This window comes from Pantherophis guttatus, chromosome 4, assembly GCF_059756535.1.
Source record: "Pantherophis guttatus breed Tessera chromosome 4, ASM5975653v1, whole genome shotgun sequence".
Lineage (NCBI taxonomy): Eukaryota > Metazoa > Chordata > Lepidosauria > Squamata > Colubridae > Pantherophis > Pantherophis guttatus.
Genome location: NC_142066.1, coordinates 31,900,393 through 31,923,566, shown reverse-complemented (window position 1 = coordinate 31,923,566; position 23,174 = coordinate 31,900,393). Strand labels below are relative to the sequence as shown.

General features: G+C 42.8%; 1 protein-coding gene across 11 annotated transcripts in view; it reads left to right on the top strand.

Annotated features, from left to right (window-relative positions):
• Nucleotides 1-21,767, top strand: part of LOC117669136 (protein kinase C and casein kinase substrate in neurons protein 1-like) — a 62,189-nt gene extending 40,422 nt beyond the window's left edge. For 6 of the 11 annotated variants that reach the window (XM_087893931.1, XM_087893937.1, XM_087893938.1 and 3 more), the window contains 5 exons: nucleotides 1,790-1,910; nucleotides 4,566-4,663; nucleotides 13,228-13,322; nucleotides 19,863-19,973; nucleotides 21,353-21,767. In XM_087893931.1, the coding sequence (XP_087750057.1) occupies nucleotides 1,790-1,910; nucleotides 4,566-4,663; nucleotides 13,228-13,322; nucleotides 19,863-19,973; nucleotides 21,353-21,375 (448 nt within the window). In that variant the 3' untranslated portion in view covers nucleotides 21,376-21,767. Of the gene's footprint in view, nucleotides 1-1,789; nucleotides 1,911-4,517; nucleotides 4,664-13,227; nucleotides 13,323-19,862; nucleotides 21,139-21,352 lie in introns of those variants that run through there. The other 5 variants (XM_034423334.3, XM_060692766.2, XM_034423338.2 and 2 more) reach the window with 2 other exon arrangements.
• Nucleotides 21,768-23,174: the final 1,407 nt, after the last annotated feature.

Sequence of the window (23,174 nt, the reverse complement as noted above, 5' to 3'; positions counted from 1 at the left end):
AGGATGCTTCCAGATGGATACTATAATGCTATTATAACCCTAGCTACAATTTTGGCACCAGTCCTGGGTTCAACAACCCTCCCCATTGCCTACCCTATAGAATATATTCTCATCACAGCTGCCCTGAACTTTCCACTAATAGAGAACTCTTTGGGGTTACTTCCATCCCTCCTGCAGAAAAAAAAAATCACAATTGTCAATGTTCTACAGCTTTTACTAATATTATTAGGCAACAATTTATAAGCACATGAATGTTATACTGAACTATTGAATGACTTGCCCAAAACTAAATATCTCCCCTTCCCCAACCCTTCTGAAATCTGCTCACTCTACTGTAATTGTTTCTGCCCATGTTTCCTGCAGCTGGACACTTGATGTTGAAATGGGACAACTTGACATGTCCAACTTACCTTGGCCATCTTGCTGTGGGTGATCCTCTGTAGGCAACTCTCCTCGGGACAGCTTTTCACAGCCAATTCACCATGGAACAGCTCACCATGGAACAATTCAACGCAGGATAATTCAAGAGAGGGATAAGTGAGACGGGTGACTCCATGCTTCGACTCACCCCAGCCTCGAGGATTTCTAACTTGACAAGGTTCAAACCTAAAGCAAGACAAGGCCCCCTGCAATTCTCTTGCCCCTCTCTTGAATTATCCCACATTGAATTGTCCCACAGTGAGCCGTGGTGAATTGGCTGAAGTGAGTTGGCTGGGGTGAGTCAACCGGGGTGAGACGGTTGGGGCAAGTCAGCCACAGTGAGCTTGATGTTAAGGCTTAGGTAAGTCTTCCATTTCCCCTTTTCCTTTCCTTCACATACAAACTTCTTATTTTTGAGCTACCTCTCCCAACTTCTCAGCTTCTCATAAATGAAACTTCTCATAGATGAAACCTCACTGCTAGTTGATTATGTGATCGATAATGCACCATCAAGCCCAACTCTTAATGATGAGTGTAGGACAACTTTAGGTTTGAACCTTCTCAAGTTAAATGTCCTCGAGGCTAGACTGAGCCAGAGCTTGAGTCACTTGTCCCTCTTTGGTCCCTCTGTTGAGTTATCCCATGTTGAATTGTCCTACTGTGAGTTCTCCTATGGCAAGTTGGGCACAGGAAGTTGGCCTGGTGAGTTGGTTGCAGGAAGACAGCCAGGGTGAGTCAGGCGGAATGAGTCATAGGAGCGGGTTGGCCATGGCAAGTCATCCCATTCTGCTTAGTAACCACAGAGAGGTTCGCTCCATGACAATCAATGCCTAAGCTGTTCTTGCCGCTATCATTTCTACTAAGAAAGTCTCATTCTAAACTATCCCCCATCTCACGGCCTGACCTTTAAAACAGAAGCTAGTTAAACTATACCTTAGCATCTCTCCAAGGTAAATCTTATCTCTTCCCCAAATATGTTCCACCATTTGCCTTTCACCCATCTGATCTTCTTTCCTACATCCTGCAATCTAGCTGCTAAAACTGCAACCTGCCTTGCCTTGTAGCCAATTTTCCTGAAAAGCACCAGGTTGCGCTATCAATCAGAACATAAGACTGTTCAGTCTTTCTCTCTTGGATATATTTTTTTAATGGTTGGAAAGCACAGTAGAATTCCACGTGGCAAATGTTGCAACTCAGTACATCCTGTAAAAACCTGTAAATCAGTTTCACAACGTTGTAAACACCTTGAGGGCAGCATCCTCGGTTAGACTTGTTTTGTACACATTGCTCCTAAGTGGGAATGTTTTGTGCACGGGTGCGTGCTTGTATATGTGATAATCTTCTCATCTCTATATCTCCTTTTCTTCAGTGTCCAAGCTGTTTATAGTGACTTGCATCAGGCCATTGAGGAGATAAATGACCAAGAGGATCTTAAGTGGTGGCGTAACCGAAATGGCCCAGGAATGCCCATGAACTGGCCAAAATTTGAGGTGGGAAACATTTTTTCTTCAATGATAGGAGAGGAGCATGTTGCTTGGTCTCAGAATCCTTCTGATTTCCATTTATGCACATATAGAAAAATGTCCCAACATAGTAATACAAGTAGTCCTCGACTTACAACAGTTCATTTCGTGATCATTCAAAGTTACAACGACACTGAAAAAAGTGAGTTACTGTATGATCATTTTACACACATATGACAGTTGTGGCATCCCCATGGTCATGGGATCAAAATTCAGACATTTGGCAACTGACTCACATTTATGATGCCTGCAGTGTTTTTAGGTCATGTGATCACTTTTAACAAGCCAAGTCAATGGGGAAGCCAGATTCGCTTAACAACCATGTTACTAATTTAACAATTGCAGGGATTTACTTAATAACTGTGGCAAGACAGGTCCTAAAATGGGACAAAACTCACTTAACAAATGTTTCAGCAACAGAAATTTGGGGCCTAATTATGTTCGTAAATCAAGTTCTACTTGTAGTTTCCAGTGAGAAAAAAATAAATCCACTGTTCAGTTTATTCTAAATCTAGATACTCTCACTTCTCCATGTTGTTTTTTCCCCTCAGAAATAAAGAATTCTTTCTGCTCAGAGCCTTCAGGTTGACAGCCAACCATTGTTTTTAACATCCTCTGTGACAAAACAATTCAGCTGATAGCTAGGGAAATATTTCAGATTGTTTGATAACAACAATAATCTCCTTTGTCCCTTTTTTGACAAGTTACCAGAAATATCTTGAAAGAAGTAAAGATTTTTGCTTTAATTTAACATCCCATTTACACCTCTTAACAATTCTGGCTTAGTGCCATAAAAATTAGATTATGAGTTAAAAATTAGAGCTAAACTCCACAGCTTGGTTTAGAAATCTTCAGACTTTCAGGCTGACAATCTGATTTAATTAATTATGCTATTTACCTTTGTATTTCTTTCAAGGTAAATTATAGGCTTTTACTGTAAAAAAAAATTCTTGGCACCAAATGAAATATAAAAGACACCTAAGTTTTGATAGTGCAAGAATTCCTACAGCTACACTCTTCTCTAGGGTTTTGTACAGTCTGGCAAATGGGGCCTGGTTGAAGGAAGGCTTCAGGAATCTATTTATATGGAATACAGAAAACAGATTTGGAAAGGATCTTGGAGGTCTTTTAGTCCAACAGCCTACTCAATCAGGAGACTTGATACCTGTGATGGCAAGCCTATGGCAGCGTGCCGGAAGTGGCACGCTGTCGCCCATTTCTCTTCTGGGTTCCGGCACGCACATGCACACTGGCCAGCTGGTCTCTGCGCATACGGGAGCACCGGAAACCAGAAGAGTACTCCCTGGCGTGCATGCATATATGGGGAAGCTGAGCTTCCAGTTTCCGGCGTGTGCATGCACGCCGGCCAGCTGGTCTCAGCTCACACAGGCGTGCCAGAAACCGTAAGACCAGGTGACTGGCACACATGCGCACGCCGGAAACTGGAAGCTCAGGTTTCCAACGCGCACATGCACACCAGGGAGTTGCTCTTACAGTTTCCGGAGCTCCCATGCATGCACACCGAGGAGTTGCTCTTCTGGCCTCTGGCGCTTGCACGCACGCATGCACACTCCCATTTCGGCACTTGGTGCCGAAAAGGTTCGCCAACACTGCTTTATACATTCTAGACAAATGGCTGTCCAATCTCTACTTAAAACCTCTAAACATTGAGCACCCACAACTTCCAGAGGCAAGCCATTCCACTGATTGTTTTTAAGAATTATTAATGGCTTTTGAGAAATAGTGACTACAGGTAGTTCTCAGCTTACAACAATAATTGGCAGCAGAACTTCCATTGCTAAGTGAGGCAATCATTAAGTGAATTGTGCCCAATTTTATGACCTTTTTTGCAGGGTCATTAAATGAATCACATAGTTATTAAGTGAATCCAGCTTCCACCATTGAATTTGTTCGTCGGAAGCTGATTGGGGAAGTTGCAAATGGCAGTCACATGATCCTGGGACACTGCAGCTGTTGTAAATATATGACAGTTGCCAAGTGCCCAAATTTTGATCATGTCACCATGGGGACACTGTAACAGTCATAAGTGCAAGGAGCAGTTGTAAATCACTTTTCCCAGCATCTTCTTAACTGAACAGCCACTAAACAAATGGTGGTAAGTTGAGGTCTATCTATATTCCACACATACAAGTCAAGAGGAAAATTGCAAAATAATACTAAAAATTGTTGGGGGCACTAAAAAAAAACCCCACTAAACAAATTGCCAGCAGGTTTTGATGAAAAATTTTTTCAGAGTAAATGTATTACTTTATTAAAGTTCCCATACATTTTTCAATACTTTTTTAGAAGGGCAGGTTTTATTTTTCTTCTTTGACTAGCTACCATCCATCTCTTGAGATAATGTCTTGCTGGAAAACCCACTTCACCTATCTCCAAAATATTATAATGCTTTTCATGCTGTGGTGATTCGAGACTTCCGGCGGGTGACTGACAGATCCAACTACCTAAACAGGTATCAACATCAACAAAGTTCTGTCTGTTGCAAGGCTGCCCTTTCGATTCCTTAACCACTTTCAACTTTTCTTCTTCTTTTTTATTCTGAATGGGATGCAGCCCAAATTCAGATTTCACGTTTTCTTCCTCTCCTCTCCTGCTACCCAGGATTGGAGTCCTGATCATGAGCGGCCACAAGTGAAGATCAAGAAAACTAAAGAACCAGAGAAAGTGACTCCCTGCAGCATCTCCCCCTCCCAGAGCTGGTGAGTTGTATCTCCACCTTCCTCTTCCTTCTCACCCTCCAAAATCAGTGAAAGAGCTAAAACAATAAAATCATGTTGGACAATGTGTAACTTGTAGTGTCCATCCTCCGAACTCAATAATCCTCATATTCCCAGGATAAGAGGACTTCACCTTTCAAGGATTGCTAATTGGTTCAAAATCAGAAAGTACAGAATAGAAATGGATGGGCACTTTTCCCGATTGGGGGGGAAGGGGGGAACAGGAGCTGGAATGATTTTGAGAGAGCTACAAGCTGCCCAAGTTTGCAGATATGATTACAAACAAGATGGTGAAGACTGGAAATAATTATGAAGTGAATAGTCAAATGGCAACTATAGTCTAGTTTAAGTAAGTGTAATGCGATGCCCCAGTGGGGCAGAAAACCCTAACTTTGCATAAACCCAGAGATGATTTAAATTGCTTATGACTAACTGAAAAAGGATATTGACCTCAAATGGAGAATTTGGTGAAAACATCAACTCAATGTGTAACATTGGTGAAAAAAATCAAATTCCATCAGCAAGGACTGAAAATTGCCAACATTGTAATGCAATATATCAAATTCCAAGTTAAGGATCACAAGAAAATGGATTGAAAACTGTCAACATTGTAAAGCAATAACATAAATCTGTTACGTGTATAGTTGGAATACCATATATAGTCCCAGCTGCCAGGTTTAAAAAGGATACAGTAGGCTAAAAAAAAAAAAGTGCAAAAGTGAACTCCCAAATGATCTGGGGGAATCAAACATTCTTCCTGCAAGAAAAAACTGGAATATTTGAACTTGAAAAGAGGAAGAAGGAGCCTGATTCACATGTGGCATAGGAAAACCCTAACTCTTAAACATTAAGGTCAGGGGTTATCCAGTGAAACTGAGGAGATTTAATTAATTCAATTTAATTTAATTAATTCAATTTATATGCCGCCCCTCTCCGAAGACTCAGGGCGGCTGAGTCTTCAGAGAGAAGAGAAAGAAACAAGGGCTTTTTTATAGACCATATAATTAAAATATATGGCTGTCACTGAGATACAGTGATAGCCACAGATTTGGATGGTTTTAAAAGTCTTTGGGCCTCTATCAGGCTCTATCAACTACCTTATCTTGGGGGGGGGGGATTCAGAGGAACAATGGGGAGAGGGAGGAACAAGAACTTCAGAGACATCTGGCTGACCACTGGAAAGTTGTGGTGTGTTATGTTCTTAGTGATCAAGACGCTCTTCTACTGGAATCCTTGCAACTTCGTAAAGTGAGCGAATAGTACATGACAACAGCAGGAATCCTGTAATTAAGAAAGGGTGATTTGCCTACAGCCAGTTACGGTACTTATCTGACTAAGGCACCACACCAACCTATGATTTGCTTAATCATTATCAAATAAGCCACATTTGGCTGGGTTCAAATTCAATGCTGAACCATAAAGCACAGTATACAAAACAGGATGGTTGGATTCACCCGATATGTGTGTGTGGTTTGGGCTTAGTAGTTGTGAAACTCTTGAATTTCATCACCAAAAAAAAAAAAAAAATGAGTCAGACCCTCCTTGACTGATAAGTCTACTCCAATGATTTTGTGGACTTCAACTCCCAGAATTTCCCCAGTCAGTCTGTTGCATCTTATTCTCTCATACTCTCCATTTATCATTAATAGGTACGAGTGGAAGTGGGAAGGCACCTTCTCACTTGTGAGCAAAGTATGTAATAATTAAAGAGGAGAGAGATTTATTCTCAGTTGCTGTGTTGTTGTTATAACATGAGTGATGGCAAGAAGACAATACTTCTGGTTGGGATTTTGTTTTATTTGGAAGGCATCTTTCAGGTTGTGGCATTTTATAAAACTTCATTTAAAAAGCATTCAGGCTGAGCTTAACTATTTCATAATACAACCAAATGCTCTATAGCAGTGATGGCTAACCTTTTTGCCATTGTGTGCCAAAAGCGGGGGGAGCACAGGGGGGGTCACGCGCGTGTGCCACACCCATAATTAAATGCACCCCGCCCTCCCTCGCATGCACGTGGGACACACTCTTCCCCCCCCCGGCCCCCCGCTTTTGGCCAGGTGGGCCCGGTAGCCCTGTTTTTCACCCACTCCAGAGGCTTTCTTGGAGCCTGGGGAGGGTGAAGATGGCCACCCCACCCTCCCAGGAGGCCCTGCGTAGGCTGGAATTGGCCTGTTTCCTCACTTCAGTGGGCCTGGAAGCTCGAAAATCTGGAGCTAAGCTAGAGCAACGCTCGCGTGCCCACAGATATGACTCCACGTGCCACCTGTGGCACGCATGCCATAGGTTCGCCATCATGGCTCTATAGCCATTTTAGAAATTTGTGCTGATAATTTTTCTGCAGTAAGTTATTTTGAATGTTTATGATTTACAAAAAAAACAACCTCACTTTCCAAAGAATTGAGACTTTAAGTTTGCCTTCAGGATCAAGGAACATTTGAAGACTAACGTTGCTCCTTTACTTAAGAGAGCGACATCTATTTTGTAACGCAGCCCTGCAGTTATAGAGCTGAAATATATTCTCTCTGCTTAACCATGTCAACAACACTTGCAAAGTATAGGTAGTTCTTGAGTCATAACCATAATGGAGTCCTGCAACTACGGTAAGGTGACCAGATTTTAACATTGGTAAAGAGGGACATTGTGGGCGTGGCTTATTTTATGGGCGTGGCTAGCTGGTCATGTGACTGGGTGGGTGTGGCTAGCTGGTCATGTGACCGGGTGGCCATGGCTATGTGTATAGGGTAAGGTGAACAGATTTTAACATTGGTAAGAGGGACACCATTGTGGGCGTGGCTTATTGTGTGGGCATGGCTTGGAGGCCATGTGACTGGGTGGGCGTGGCTAGCTGGTCATGTGACCGGGTGGCCATGGCTATGTGTATAGGGACTACTCAGAGGGCTGGAAAGTCATTTCTGACAGGTCCTCACACTTTTGACTGGTCCTCACACTTATGACCATCCTCACATTTATGCCCGTGCAGTATTCTTAACAACCATGTCACTCATTTCACAACTGCTTCTCTTCACCATGGTGACAAGATAGGGCAAAAAACGTAAAATGTGAGGACAGTCGTAAGTTCGAGGACTGGTCAAAAGTGCAAGGACCAGTCAAAAATAACTTTTTCAGCCGTCTGAGTAGTCCATATGCACAAAAGGACTAACCAGAGGGCTGAAAAAAGTCATTTCTGACAGGTCCTCACACTTTTGACTGGTCCTCACACTTATGACCATCCTCATATTTATGCCCATGCAGCATTCTTAACAACCATGTCACTCATTTCACAACTGCTTCTCTTCACCATGATGACAAGATAAGGCAAAAATGTAAAATGTGAGGACAGTCGTAAGTTCGAGGACTGGTCAAAAGTGCGAGGACCAGTCAAAAATAACTTTTTCAGCCCTCTGAGTAGTCCATATGCATTAAAGGATTACAGCAATAGAGAGGGATGAAGGAATGGAAATTAGAGTAGGAGTGAGGGTAAGAGAGGGAGGAAGAGAGGAGGAGAAGGAGAAAGAAAGAGGAAGTAGGGAGGAGAAAAAGAGGGTGGGGGGAAGAGAAAGTAAGAAGGAAAGAAAAGAGAGAGGTGGTAGGTTTGAGGAGAAAGATTGCTGTACAATAAAAAAGATGAAAGGGAAGAAAGCCAACCCCAAGCAAATATAAAGATATTAAGATAAAGAATGAATTGTTAAACTTTAAAGAATAAAAGAGAACAAATATGAATAAATAGCAATAATTAGAAACACACATACAAACATACAATGTATTTTCTTTGAACAGAATATTTGGCTGGTTCACAAATTTAAACAGCGTTTAGTCATTTCAATTAAATTTACAATTTCTATATTTCCTTTTTGCCATATTTATTCCTCATCTATTTTTTAAAAAAACCAATATTACCCTTCATCCTCATCTCTAATCTTAATCAAATTCAATTTTTCCCTTCTAGTCTATATTATACCCCTTCCCATTGTCATCTATTTTTATATCCATCCTCACATTTTTTAATTATGTAATTATGTAATACAGTTGTTTAATACAAATTCAACATTTTAATATAAATCAATTAGTTATAAAACTATCTTTTTTGTATATTAATCAATATGAACATGAATATTCCAATTATTTCCATGCAATCCAATTTCTTACAAATCAATTAATTATATTTACCAATAATAATAAACCAAATAATTTCTCCCATATATTCCTCCGAACCACAACTTAACCATTTCTGCTTTCAACACAATATACAATTAATAGTATCTCAATTATTACAATTCCCTAGTTAAATACAGCTTTTTTTCCTTTGTGTTTTAAAATCTTGAACTCTCCTCCTAAATTTCCCATTGTTTGCAGTTTTTCACCTACCTTTTTTGGGGAGGAAAAATAAAAATAAAAATAAATCTCTCTCTGCCTCATTTTGTCACGCTGCACCAAAGACCCTGGTTTCGTTTTCGTTTCTGAAGCTTAGCTAGGGGAAAAAAAAAACTGCTTTACACTGATTGCCTGTAGGGCGGCCCTTTGAAGCCCCGGGCAAGAGTTTAAACAGTTTTTTTTTCTTCTAGCCATCAGCTGGGGCTCAAGAAAAATCGGGACTTTTTTGAAACGCCGCGGGACGCGGGACAAATTGCTCAAAAGCGGGACTGTCCCGCCAAAAGCGGGACGTCTGGTCACCTTAAACTACGGTCATAAATTGTGGCAATCGGAAAGTGAGCCATGACCAAACCTGATTTTACAACATTTTTATGGTGGTCATTAAGTGAACATTGAGGTCATTAAGTAAATCCATTGTTCACTATGGGGCAGTTTTTGCCAGAAACAAAAAGTAAACTCCAGTTCCCAGTTGTAATGAGAGATTACAAACCCAATAGTGTAATAACCATGAAAGGATTTTTTTTAAAAAATAATGAAGACAACAAAGAAAAATTTGCAGTTTCACTGCAAGCAGTTTATAAATGAAGATTCAGTCATCCAGGCCAAAAGTCTCAGTTTTAATAAACCTTGGTCCAATTGCTATGATTTAACCCAATGATGGCTAACCTTTTTTCCCTCGGGTGCTGAAAACGCGTGTGCGACAGTATACACGCGTGTGCCCACACCCATAATGCAAACCTCCCCGCGTTCCCCCATGCATGTGCGCACAACACCCCCACTCTCCCCCTGTGCATGCATGCGCAACGCCCTCCCCCGTGCTCCCTCACCGCCCCCGCGCATGCGCACACAACACCCCCATGCCCCATTTTGGGCCTAGCAGGCCTCCCTGAAACTTCCTGGGACCACAAACTGGCCACGGGGGAGTGCCGTACCACCTCTCCCCGCACATTTATTTATTTATTTATTTGTTTGTTTCCATTTCTATACCGCCTTTCTCCAAATAGGACTCAGGGTGGTGAACAGCCAAAGTAAAAAACAGAACATACAAAATTTAAAAACAGTTTAAAATAATTAAATATTTTGGCCGTAAATTAAAACAACCCAATTTAAAATCAATTTAAAATTTAACTCAAGCCAGCCCAGCTAGTTGAAATAAATAGGTTTCAGGGCCCGACGAAAAATCCGGAGGTCTGTTATTGTACGTATCTCTGGGGGGAGGTTGTTCTAGAGGGTGGGCGCCGCCACAGAGAAGGCTCTCCCCCTGGGGGTCGCCAGCCGACATTGTCTGGCAGACGGCACCCTGAGGAGGCCCACTCTGTGCGAGCTTACTGGCCGGTGGGAGGCTATTGGTGGCAGAAGGCGGTCTCGTAAGTACCCCAGCCCTAAGCCATGGAGCGCTTTAAAGGTGGTCACCCAACACCTTGAAGCGCACCCGGAAGACCACCGGGAGCCAGTGCAGCTCGCGCAGGAGAGGTGTCACATGGGAGCGCCTCGTCGCCCCCATAATCCCCCGCGCGGCCGTGTTCTGGACCAGCTGGAGCCTCTGGGTGCACCCCAGGGGGAGCCCCATGTAGAGAGCGTTGCAGTAGTCCAGGCGGGAAGTGACGAGTGCCTGAGTGACTGTGCGTAGGGAGTCCCGATCTAGAAAGGAGTGCAACTGGCATATCAGGCGAACCTGATAAAAAGCCCCCCTGGCCACGGCCGTCAAATGATCTTCTAAAGACAGCCGTGCGTCCAGGAGGACGCCCAAGTTGCAAGCCCTCTCCGTGGGGGTGAGTGATTCGCCCCCAATAGCCAGCGATGGCGTCAGCTGGCTATATCCATATAGCCACAGCCACTCGGTCTTGGAGGGGTTGAGTCGGAGCCTGTTTCTCCCCATCCAGGCCCGCACGGCCTCCAGGCACTGGGACATCACTTCAAGGGCATCGTTGGGGTGGCCTGGGGTGGAGATGTACAGCTGGGTGTCATCAGCGTACTGATGGAACTCCACCCCGAAGCCACGGATGATCTCACCCAGCGGCTTTACATAAATGTTGAACAGAAGGGGCGAGAGGACCGACACTTGTGGCATCCCACAAGCAAGGTGCCTCGGGGTCGACCGCTGCCCCCCTGTCAACACAGATTGCGACCGGTCAGAGAGGTAGGAGGAGAACCACCGCAGAACGGTGCCCCCCACCCCCAACCCCGCCAACCGGTGCAACATGATACCATGGTCGATGGTATCAAAAGCTGCTGAGAGGTCTAACAGGACCAGGATAGAGGAGCAACCCCTATCCCGAGCCCTCCAGAGATCATCCACCAACGCAACCAATGCCGTTTCCGTGCTGTGCCCAGGCCGGAAGCCGGACTGGAGCGGGTCTAGATAGACAGCTTCATCCAGGTACCGGGGAAGCTGTTGCGCTACCACACGCTCAACAACCTTCGCAATGAAGCGAAGGTTGGAGACTGGACGATAGTTAGCCAAAACAGCCGGATCCAGAGAGGGCTTCTTGAGGAGAGGCCTCACAACCACTTCTTTCAAAGCAGCCGGCAGGACCCCCTCACTCAAAGAAGCGTTAACAATCTTCTGGCGCCAGCCTCGTGTCACCTCCCGGGAAGCCAGTACCAACCAGGAGGGACATGGGTCCAATAAACATGTGGTCGCGTTCAGCCGTCCCAGGACCCTGTCCATGTCTTCGGGAGCCACAGGATCGAACTCCCCCCAGATAACACTCTCAAGACCTGCCTCAGTCATCCCGTCCGGACATACCCAGTCAGAGGCCAGCCCTTCCCGAATCTGAGCGATTTTGTCATACAGATACTGCACAAAGTCCTCAGCTCGGCCCTGCAAGGGGTCATCCCGCACTTCCAGGTGAAGGAGGGAGCGGGTCACCCTAAACAGGGCGTTTCATGCATGCGTGTCTCCTGCATGCGCAGTAGAGAACTGAAAATCAGCTGGCCGGTGGGAGGCGTACGCGCATGCACAGTGGAGCTGATCTAGGGCAACAGCTTGCATGCCATAGGTTTGCCATCATTGATTTAACATATAAACTATAAACTATAACTATAAACTATAATTATAACTTATAATTATAAACTATAAGCAGTTCTATGAAGCTGAGATCTGCTTGTAATTCGTATGTGACCCAAGGAAACAAAGAAACAGAGGTACAGAAGACTAACTAAGCAGTCTGTCACAATTTTACCCACTTCCTGGTTTTTGTAGGCCCAGTGACATTAAATCTGTTCTCAGGGACCTGGTGACCCATGTCTCTTGCAGACCAACAAGCCAAGACTTCTTGAAACAAAGAAATTATAAGTAGTCTTCAACTTACAATCATTTGTTTGGTGCCTGTTCAAAGTTACAACAGAACTGAAAAAAAAAAGTGATTTACAAGAAGTTCTCACACAGACAATCATTACAGAATCTTTGTGGACAGGTATTCAAAATTTGGGCGTTTGGCAACTATCATGTATTTATGATGGTTGCAGCATTTCAAGGTCGTGTGAATACCATTTGCAACTTTCTTAGCCAACTTCTGACAAGCAAAGTCAATGGAGGAAGCAAAAGTTGCTTAAGGATCACATGATTCGCTTAATAACTGCAATGCTCACTTAATAATGTAAAGATTGCAACAAAGATAGTAAAATCGGGGATGATTCACTTAATAACCACCTTGTTTTGCAGTGGAAATTCTGATCCCAATTGTGGTCCATAAGTCAAGGACTATCTAGAATCTCTAACTTCCTCTTCCTGGAATCTCATTTTGGAAAGACAGTTCCTGTATTTATGGAGTCCTTAAGAAAGTTCAGCTAGTTAGCAGGTCATCCAAGTTTCAGAATCCTTTTAACTACCAGTATTTATAGATCTTCAGTCCTTTATTAGTTCCTACATTTATGAGTGTCACTCACAAAGGAATGACCAAATGGAGATATATATCGGGATCCACAGAAATCCAGATGTATATCTCCATTTGGCCATGAAATTCACTTGGTGGTCTTCAGTAAGTCAGTGTCAGATCTTCTTTATACTTACACACATTAAGCTATAATATAATAACGCATAATGTGTTTATTTGTGGCTTACCATGTACATTGTTTTAGCCTCTTGTAGGATATGCAGAAGACCAGGGTAGGTATAATAAGCAAAGGTTGAACAAGGTCACTTATAATCACATTCTCCCTCCTTTCTGCAGTCCCAAGCCAGCACCTTCACCAATAGCAGGTCAGCGGGTTCGTGCCGTGTACGATTATATTGGCCAGGAAGCAGATGAGCTAAGTTTCAAGGCAGGTGAGTGTTATCGTCATAATCCTTCCAAACAACATCATTCTTCAAAGGAAGTCTCATCTCCATAGAGACTGGCTGATATTAAAATGGATATGAATCTGTTCCAACCTCCTAAAATGGACTCCAATTTCCCTTCTCTTGTCATCTATATTATTCCCTTCTCTTCATTTCCTCGAAAATACGACCTACCTGAAAATAAGCCCACCCTATTTTTTATGTGTGTGCCTAATATAAGCCTTCCCCAAAAGTAAGCCTTGGTGAGTGGGGGTGGGGGTGGCCACCATAGGAGGATGTGAGCGCACACGAGCCAACGGTGTTTGGCAGCAGCCGCAGTCCGCACAATAAGTAAGTAGGGTGAGGTGCAGGGCAAGGCAGGCGATGTGGACGTGCTGCGTGAGCTCAGGGAAAGCAAAGCGGCGATGGGCCGCAGTGCCGGGCAGCCATGGGAGGCTCATCTTCGCCTGGCGATACTGGCAGTAGACAGAGGCAGAGACGCAGGGGCAGGTGATCCAGATGCGCAGACTGTGGGAAAGCCAAGCAGTGGTGGGCAGGAGTGGCAGGCGGCTTGCATGCAGCCCACATGTTACGCCGGGATAGCCTGTCTTCTACTCTGTGCGTTAGGATTACCTGCCTTCCACTCTGTACAGCTCCAGAGTGTGCCGACTAAAGGACTGGCGAGCTGCAGCTGCTGCCGAATACTGTCAGTCCCTGTGCGTTTGCCAACTCTTTTGTGTGTATTGGGGGGTGGGGCGCCCAGCCGGGCTGACCACCCTGAAATCGTGGTTTCCCGAAAATAAGTTCTAGTGCTTGTTTTGGGCACAAAAGAAAGTAAGATTGGGTCTTATTTTCTGGGAAACATGGTATATGAAATTCTAAGGGTTAGGGTTAGGACTGTTGGAAAACTGCTGGCCAGGCTGGAAGGAGGAGTCAAGCAAGTGCCTAGTTTGGAGTCCTTGTGTAGCTGTAAGTGGCATAAGCTTGACATCCCCCACCCACTCCTCAAGATCCATGAAGCCTTCTCTAGTCATTCCCAGGGGAAGGCAAGCATTCTGGTGAGATTCTTTTAATATAGTGGTTACTGACTATTGTTATTCATGAATGGGCTGTGGTTGTTTGCACTTGACAAGGGTCAGGAGATAGTGGTGTTGGATACAGTCTTGTTCATCTAATATTATTTTCTCCCATACCAGGGGTGTCAAATTCGATTTCATTGAGGGCAACATTAGGGTTGTTTTTGACCTCGGAAGGCCTGAGTGGGTATGGTCGGGGTGGGCGTGGCCATGGTGGGCGTTTGACACAGGCTCAAGATGCATTTTTTCCCCTTTGCATTCAGAAAAGCTATTCCAGACAAAGGGAGATTTACTTTCTGACACAAATAATCTCAATTCCATAATGTAGCAATTAAAGACATGTAGAGTCCCCATTAATAAAAGTTCTTTGAAATCATTAAAATTTTATTCCAGATATTCATTGTAAAGAGAAACACCGTACAACACAACAAAATCATCACAATATATTGCTAAATGTCTAGAAAGATTCAGAAAATATCCATGCTGTGTGGAAACATTTCCAGCTCCATTTGGACTATAACTGGATACACAATTAAATCTCACTGACTTCACTGAATTTTATGCATACCTGACAAAAGCTGCCTTCTATTTGCCAGATTTGCACACTATCTAGTCATAATATGATTTGATTTTAACTCTGTGTGTTCTGTAAATTCAGCCATTTGTGCTTTACACAGTAAATCACAATTTAGAAATAAGTACTGGATGTTTTCACATGACATACTGCATTAAAAAAAATCTTATAGCTTGTGCATACTACCATATCCTACATCCAATCATGTTCTGTATTTTAAGTTCTTAGGCTCATTATATTGTTTACAAACCATTATGGGGGAGATAACACAAACCAGTTGTAAGTCAAAACCAATTACATTACAGCCACAGATAAGTGAGCAAATTCTTTGGATTAGGCCTGCTCCATATTTTTAAACTGGATGAAACCAGGAATCCTGTGTAAAACAGCCAACAGGAAGGAAGATAGAGTGCACGGGGCTGAGAAAGAAACATATAAAAGCCCCCCCCCAGCCCGTTTTCAGCCGCCAGATTGCTCTAGGAGGCTGTAGGGGCTGAAAATGGCCCGAAAATGCCCAGACTGCTGTAGGAGGCCGTGGAAGCTAAAAACAGCCCAAAAACTGCCCGTCCATGGCCTGTTTTGGCCAGCAGAGGCATTGCGGGCTGGTCCTTTATTTCCAGGCCGACCCCACGGGCCAGATTTAAGCACCCCGCAGGCCGCATCCGGTCCGCAGGCTTTGAGTTTGACCCCTCTGTCCTATACCAAAGTGGTCAGGATTAACTGAGAATAGTCATGCCTCTTCCCAAAGGTGCTCCATGCAATTTAGATACAGTGCTATCTATCAACTCTTCAGATGAGAGAAAAGGATACTAGCATAACAGTTGTCCCACTGTTGAACTTTATTCTGTCATAGAAAATGCCATTAAATTGCATCCTCGTTTATAGTGAACTAAGGAAAGAACATGGAGGGTTCTACTGACTTTGGTTTCCTTCTGTCCCACTAAACATACCAGCCAATGTACTTGAATGGGTTGAGGCTAGGTAACCAGTTAGCTTTGATGGAAGATTATATCAAAGATGGAGTTCTGTCTGTCAGAGGTTATTCCAGCCAGGGCTGAAAAGAGTGGTATTAAGCCTGCAATTTTATCCAGTCAAGACACACAACCAGGAATGCTAGTTCTAGCTTTATTGTAAGGTTTGGGTTTTGATTTATTTTTTGTGCCCTTTGAGTCATTGTTGATGCTAACCAACTGCCTGGACTAGTCCCTGTAATTTTCTTGGCAAGATTTCGGAAGTGGTATGTCATTACGTGCTTCCTAGGGCTGAGAAGGTACGATTGGCCCAAGGTCACCCAGCTGGCCCATTGCCTTAATCACTACTCTAAACTGGCTCTCAATTGTAACATTACATTAAAAGAATCTTGTGAGATGAAAGTATTCTCCCCTTCTTTCATTTCCAGAAAACTAAGGAGAGTCTCTTTTGAAACATCTCCCACACCATTTATTTATTTTTATTTATTTATTTTATTTTATTTTTATACCGCCCTTCTCCTGCGGGACTCAGGGCGGTGTACAGCTGAGATAAAACATAGCATATAAAATTTAAAAACAGTTTAAAAAACAATTAAATAATTTCGGCCCAAAATTTAAAACAACCCAATTAAAACTGAATTCAATTAAAACTGAGAGGATGGGATCAAGCCAGCCCGGCTAGATGGAATAAGTGTGTTTTCAGGGCCCGACGAAAAGTCCGGAGGTCTGATATCGTGCGTATCTCAGGGGGTAGGTCATTCCAGAGGGCAGGTGCTGCCACAGAGAAGGCTCTCCCCCTGGGGGTCGCCAGCCGGCACTGTCTGGCCGACGGCACCCTGAGGAGGCCCTCTCTGTGCGAGCTTACTGGCCGGTGGGAGGCTATTGGCGGCAGAAGGCGGTCTCGCAGATACCCCGGCCCTAAGCCATGGAGCGATTTAAAGGTGGTCACCAACACCTTGAAGCACACCCAGAAGACCACAGGAAGCCAGTGCAGCTTCTATGGCTTTTACATGGCAATTGTCCCATCTGAGATACTCCCTTCTAAAGCCATCCCTCCATACCATCTAGACAAGATGGGCAGCGTACAAATCAAATCATAAATAAACAAACAAGCAAATAAATAAATAAATAAATAAATAAATAAATAGGTTGCAGGAGAAAGGAGGAGCTATCTCTTTTTCACTAGCCTCAACCTATGGCACTCATTAATTGTCTATTGGGTGGGTAAAGACTTGACTCCCTCTTTTTCTTCAATTCCATTCAGCCTGGGGACCTATTGCTAAGACTGAGAGGGGCAGCAGGAGAAGAGGGCAGCCAATTCATCATTAGTATTCTTGACAGGCTAGACTTAAACTTCATCCATCCCCACCTTTGCAGTACTGAAAAGTGTTTTATCTTCACTACAGTTGGCAGTAGGAATTTTAATTTGGATTTGCATAAGGCAGGTAAGATTAAAGTATTCCTTCTTGCCTCACAGCCCTATTGAATATTTATTTATGCTGATTCTAATGGGAAACCTGTTCCCCTTTGTCCAACTGTGGCTGATCAGCAGAGTACCTAAGTTCCTTTGTTCAGGAGACCATAACCAAGGATCTTCTCCTCCTTTTTGTGTGCAGAGGGAAACACTAATACAGGTAGTCCTTGACTTACAACAGTTCATTTAGTAATGTTTGAAGTCACAACGGCACTGAAAAAAGTGTCTTACGACTGTTTTTCACACTTACAACTGTTGCAGCATCCTCATGGTCATGTGATCAAAATTTAGACTTTGGCAACTGACTCATATTTTCAATGGTTATAGTGTCCCTGAGTCTTGTGATTACCTTTTGCAACTTCTGGCAAGCCAAGTTAATGGGGAAACCAGATTCACCTTAACTACTGTGTTACTTACTTAACAACTGCAGTGATTCACTTAATAAATGTGGCAAGAAAGGTCATGAAATGGGACAAAACTCACTTATGTCTTGCTTAGCAACAGAAATTTTGGATTCAATTGTGGTCATAAGTCGAGGACTACCAGTAATATTTATGAACAAGACCAGATGCCTTACAAACCAAACATAAAAGGCAAACATCATGCCTAGTACTTCCAGCTTCAGAGTTGTTACTGTATACCAGATCTCCAAGGTACTTCAAGTCTCAGCTAACTGGCACCTCTGCCTCTTGTTCCAGAACATAGACTCATGCGTACACATCATTTCATCCTCTTACTCATTAAGGCTCAGCAAGGCACATGTGTCTCATTTTCTCAAAGCTGTGGGAGCTGATTCTCGAGAGATCTTCCCCAAACATTACTTTTCCTTAAGGAAACATCAAGACTCTGGGCCATTAACAAGCAATCTTCTGAACAAAGGCATGGCTAGCCAACAACCACAATGCTATTGTGAAAGTATTGTAACACCACAAGAACAACAAGTTTAGCTACAGTTGCCTACTCGTAGGCATAATTGAAATTGGTGGGCATGCCAGCTCCCTTGAGCAATATCTAACCTGAATTGGGAATTAAGGAAGTGGCAATCCACCAGATCTGAAGAGTTCCAGGAAGGGAAAGACAATTCTAAAATCTGATTGATTTCAGTCTGCTTTTAGTTAGCAAAAATAGGTGGTATATTATAACTGCTTGTTTTTGACATATTAGAACTTGAGATGAGATGAGTGGCTTTGAAATTGTGTGTGTGTGTGTGTCAGTTGCCCCCAGTTCGGACCGGTTCTATAGAACCGGTAGTAAAACCAGTGGGAGGCTCCACCCACTGACTCTGACATCATCAGAAGCGATCTGAGCATGTGCAGAAGCAAGGCGCACAAGCGCGATCCCATTGCAAACTGGTAGTAAAGGTAAGTAGAACCCACCCCTGGTATGTTTGTGTGTATGTGTGTTTTTACTTAAAATTCATGTTAATAAAATGCAGAGAGGAAGATGGGCCTGAAAAAGGATGTAATAAACAAAATTTTTTAAAAATATTACCATCTTTTATCTTGATCTTTTGTTTAAAAAAAACAAAAATTCATTACTCTAAATCATTGCTTGTACAGTTTTTCTTCCAGCATTGTATGTTAATTCTTTTGGTAAGTCTCCATGCTTGCACAATCCACCTTTTTGCTTTAATAGATTCTAAATTAATCGCTGGGAATATAGCCAAGAAAAAACAAATGCGTTCCCAACACATAGTCATCAACCCAGAATCATATTAACAGTCCTACTATTCTAAATGTAACAATACCAGAACAAGGCTAGTATTAATAGCAATACTGTTTTATGTATCTGTTTTATACATAACTTCAACTAACTTGTTCCTTACAATAACATTAATAAATATTTAAAACATTTTCACTTTTGGATACCATCTTGAAAAAAAAAATTCTGAAAAGCAACCTAGAAATCCTTGAATTATTTTAGAATATGTACCAAACCATTCTCTAATACAGGTAGTCCTCGACTTACAACCACAATTCAGTCCAAAATTTCTGTGCTAAGTGAGACATTTGTTAAGTGAATTTTGTCCCATTTTACAACCTTTCTTGCCATAGTTGTTAAGTGAATTACTGCAGTTGTTAAATTTGTAACACAGTTGTAAGCTTCCCCATTGATTCCCTTGTCAGAAGGTTGCAGAAGGTGATCTAATGACCCTGGGACACTGCAACTGTCACAAATCACTTAGTTGCCAAACATCTGAATTTTGATCAGGTGATCACAGGAATGCTGCAATGGTCATAAGTTTTTTCACACATAAGTGTGAAAAACGGTCATTAGTCACTTTTTTTCAGTGCCATTGCAACTTCAAACGGTCACTAAACGAACTGTTGTAAGTCGATGACTACTTGTATTTATGGAAGTGGATGGCAAATCAGTTTATTGACTCAAGCCATTTCACCCTTTCCATTATCTGTAATAATTTATGAGATCCTCCCCTGCTTTTTTTTTTTTCAGGAGAGCTTCTCACCAAATTGGAAGATGAGGATGAACAAGGCTGGTGCAAAGGAGTGACTGACAGTGGACATGTGGGCCTCTACCCTGCCAACTACGTGGAACTCTTACAGGGTTAGATAGAATGGGCAAAACCGGGGGGGGGGGAGAACTTACCTAATCAGTAAAATTACATCTATATACCAGGGTGGGATTGAAAAATTTCAGCAACCGGTTTGCTGCCCGGTTGCTGGGTGGGTGTGGCCATGGAGGCGTGGCCTACTTGGCCTTTTGAACCACAGCGGAGGGGGCATTTTCGCCCTCCCCAGGCTCTGGAGGCTTTTCTCGAGCCTCCAGGAGGACAAAAACAGCCTCCCCAGGCACCGGAAGCCCTCTGAAGGCCGGAAATGGGCCCATTTCCAGACTTCTAGTACTTCTGATAGGCCCATTTTTTGCCCTCCCCAGGCTCTGGAGGCTTTCTTGGAGCCTCCAGGAGGGCAAAAATGGCCTCCCCTGGGCTCCGGAGGCCCTCCAGAGCCTGGAAATGGGCCTGTTTCTGGACTTCCAGTAGGCCTATTTTTCACCCTCCAGAGGCTCCAGAGGCTTTCCTTGAGCCTCCATGAGGGCGAAAACGGCCTCCCCTGGGCTCCAGAGGCCAGAAACAGGGCCGTTTCTGGACTTCCGATACTTCTGGTAGGCCCATTTTTTGCCCTCCCAGAGCCTCCGCATGCATCCTGCACTTACCTGTCATCCAAAACGGGTGTGTGGAAACTCCTGGGAGGGGAGGGGCAGGGTGGGCAGGGTCAGCCAGTCCTTGGAACAACCAGTTCAGCGAACCAGATTGAAATTAACATCCGGTTTGCCTGAACTGGTCCGAACCGGCTGAATCCCACCCCTGTCTATATATAGTTTGCATTTCTGAGATCACAAGACAGAAATTTCTGATTTCCAAGACAGAAAGATGCAAAATTCAGTTCCTTCAGAGATCCAGTTGCATTTGATAGTCATGGAAGTTCTTAGCTTATGCAGGTGCAAAGTTCACCTTGAAAACTGTGGGAAATACTAGTGAAATCTCAGAAGCTGCAGTGGGTTGGTGGGTGACACCTCACATGGGTGGTTCTGGCTTCTGCATTCAGCATAGCTTTTTGTCCTTCCCTTTAGTTGTAGAATAAATGAATTGCAAAGCAAGCCCTCTGAAGCTCCATTTACATATTGTATTCACAGAAAGTAAGCTTTTTGTCGTTTTGGGGGTGGCACAAATTGGTAAAATAGACTCGAATAATAAAGACTCAGAAACAAAGCCGTGTAAAAGTATAGTTACCAAATCATAGCACTTATAAGTAAATACAAACACATACTCACATACATCTACTGGACACGTACATCCGGTGTGATTTACAACTCGGTATGCCTGTAGATTTTTATGTGCTTACATAGTTATTCATTCTTTCTTCTTGTTTCTCTGACACACAAACAAATCATGGTGCCTTAAAGCTCTTCTTTATTTGCCACAGAGGTTGAAAGCACCCTGCCCTGAAGGGCTGGTCAAACTTCACAAGAAGCACAACAAGAAAGATGTCCCACAATCCCACAAATTCTCTTTAGTCATATCTTAATCCAAAGATCTGCAACACGTGAGATGGATATACATTTGAAAATGGCCCTCACATGGCAAGTTAGTGAAGTATGGGAAGTTTGTAGGACCCAACCACACCGTTCTTTCAACACATCCCTGGATGACTGATATTTGGGGAAGAAAAACTATTCAAAGACAACTGCACTCCACCTATAGAAGTACAGTCCATCCATCAAAGTGTGAAAACTGAGAAATAAAATGAATTTGTGAACATCTGTGGGTTGTTTTCTAAAATTGATACTTTAGTAGCTGTGGATTTTGGAAAATAAAGAAATAAATAAGCATGACAGCCAGTTTTAGTTTTTTGTTTTGTTTCCAAGCTTCTAGTTCTTATGACACACATTTAATCTTACAAATACGTGGGCAAGGCTGATGAAATCCAATTGGTCTACATGTGACTTGTTTCAGCATTTTATTTACACTTTTCTCAAAGTATCTATTGTCAGTTTAATTGATAATAATCCAGAAGCTGAATTAAGATACAGTATGTATGTCATACCAGTCCTAGCAGTGGTGAAATGTAAAATTTGTTACTACCGGTTCTGTGAGCGTGGCTTAGTGGGAGGGTAATGTGACTGGGTGGGCGTGGCCATTTTTTTTTTAACTTTTAAAACCATTTTTTCTACAGCGTCTTTGGCCGAAGAGGTTGTAAAAAAATGCTTTTAAAAGCCTCTGACAATCCCAGTTGAGCCACGTGATCATTAGAGGCTTTTTTGTTTTTTTAATTTTTAAAAGCATTTTTTCGACCAAAGAGGTTGCAGAAAAAATGTTTTTTAAATTTTTTTTAAAAAGCCTCTGATGATTGCGCGACTCAGTTGGGCATGGGGGGGGCAGGGATTTTTGCTACCGGTTTTCCGAATCACCCGCTGCAATCGCTACCTGATCAAGCGATCCAGTCCGAACCGGGATCATTTCACCCCTGAGTCCTAGTCCATGTGGTTGATCTCCAAAAGCTAAGTGAGGTTTAAAGCTGGTTAGAATTCGGACAAAAAGCATCAGGAAATCCCAAGGCTATTGACAAGACTGAAAGTTGAAAAACCATGATTGAAGAAGATAATGACAAAGCACTTCTATATTGTAAGAAAACTGCATGGAGATGGACTTAGCAAATTTGAACTAGGCTCAAAGGAGAACATATCTCAGCTGAGCTTTGTCTCATAGTCAACTGTCATTTGATTTTCCCACTTCAGATTAAATAAATCTTTCTTTAAACATTAAAAGAGGCATTACAAGGCATTTCTCTACCCCAGGAAACATCTGAATCTCCCCTGCAGAAACATAAACCAAGAGGATCCACCCTTAGGTGTCAGCCATAGAAAATCTCACCAAGATTCTGACAAATAATAATGGTACGATTTGGAGGGAGGAATTAAATACATTAACTATTTAACTGTGCCATTAACTATTTAATCGTGTTAATTAAATTGCTAATTAACTGTTTAATTTTATTAATTAAACTGTTAAAAAAGAAAATGAAACAATTACAATATATGGAATAAAACAAAGTACAACAGCAATAGGAGCTCTAGCAAAGCACATGCTTGGGGCAAAGATATAAATAAAAAAAGTAATAACTCAAGTACAATTACTGAAACAATGACTTAACAACCAGCCAGTGGGACATCCATACCTCCCAGCCCAAATTTGTGTATGGAAACCATCAGGTCTTCAATGTTTTGCAAAAGATTGACAGAATGTGC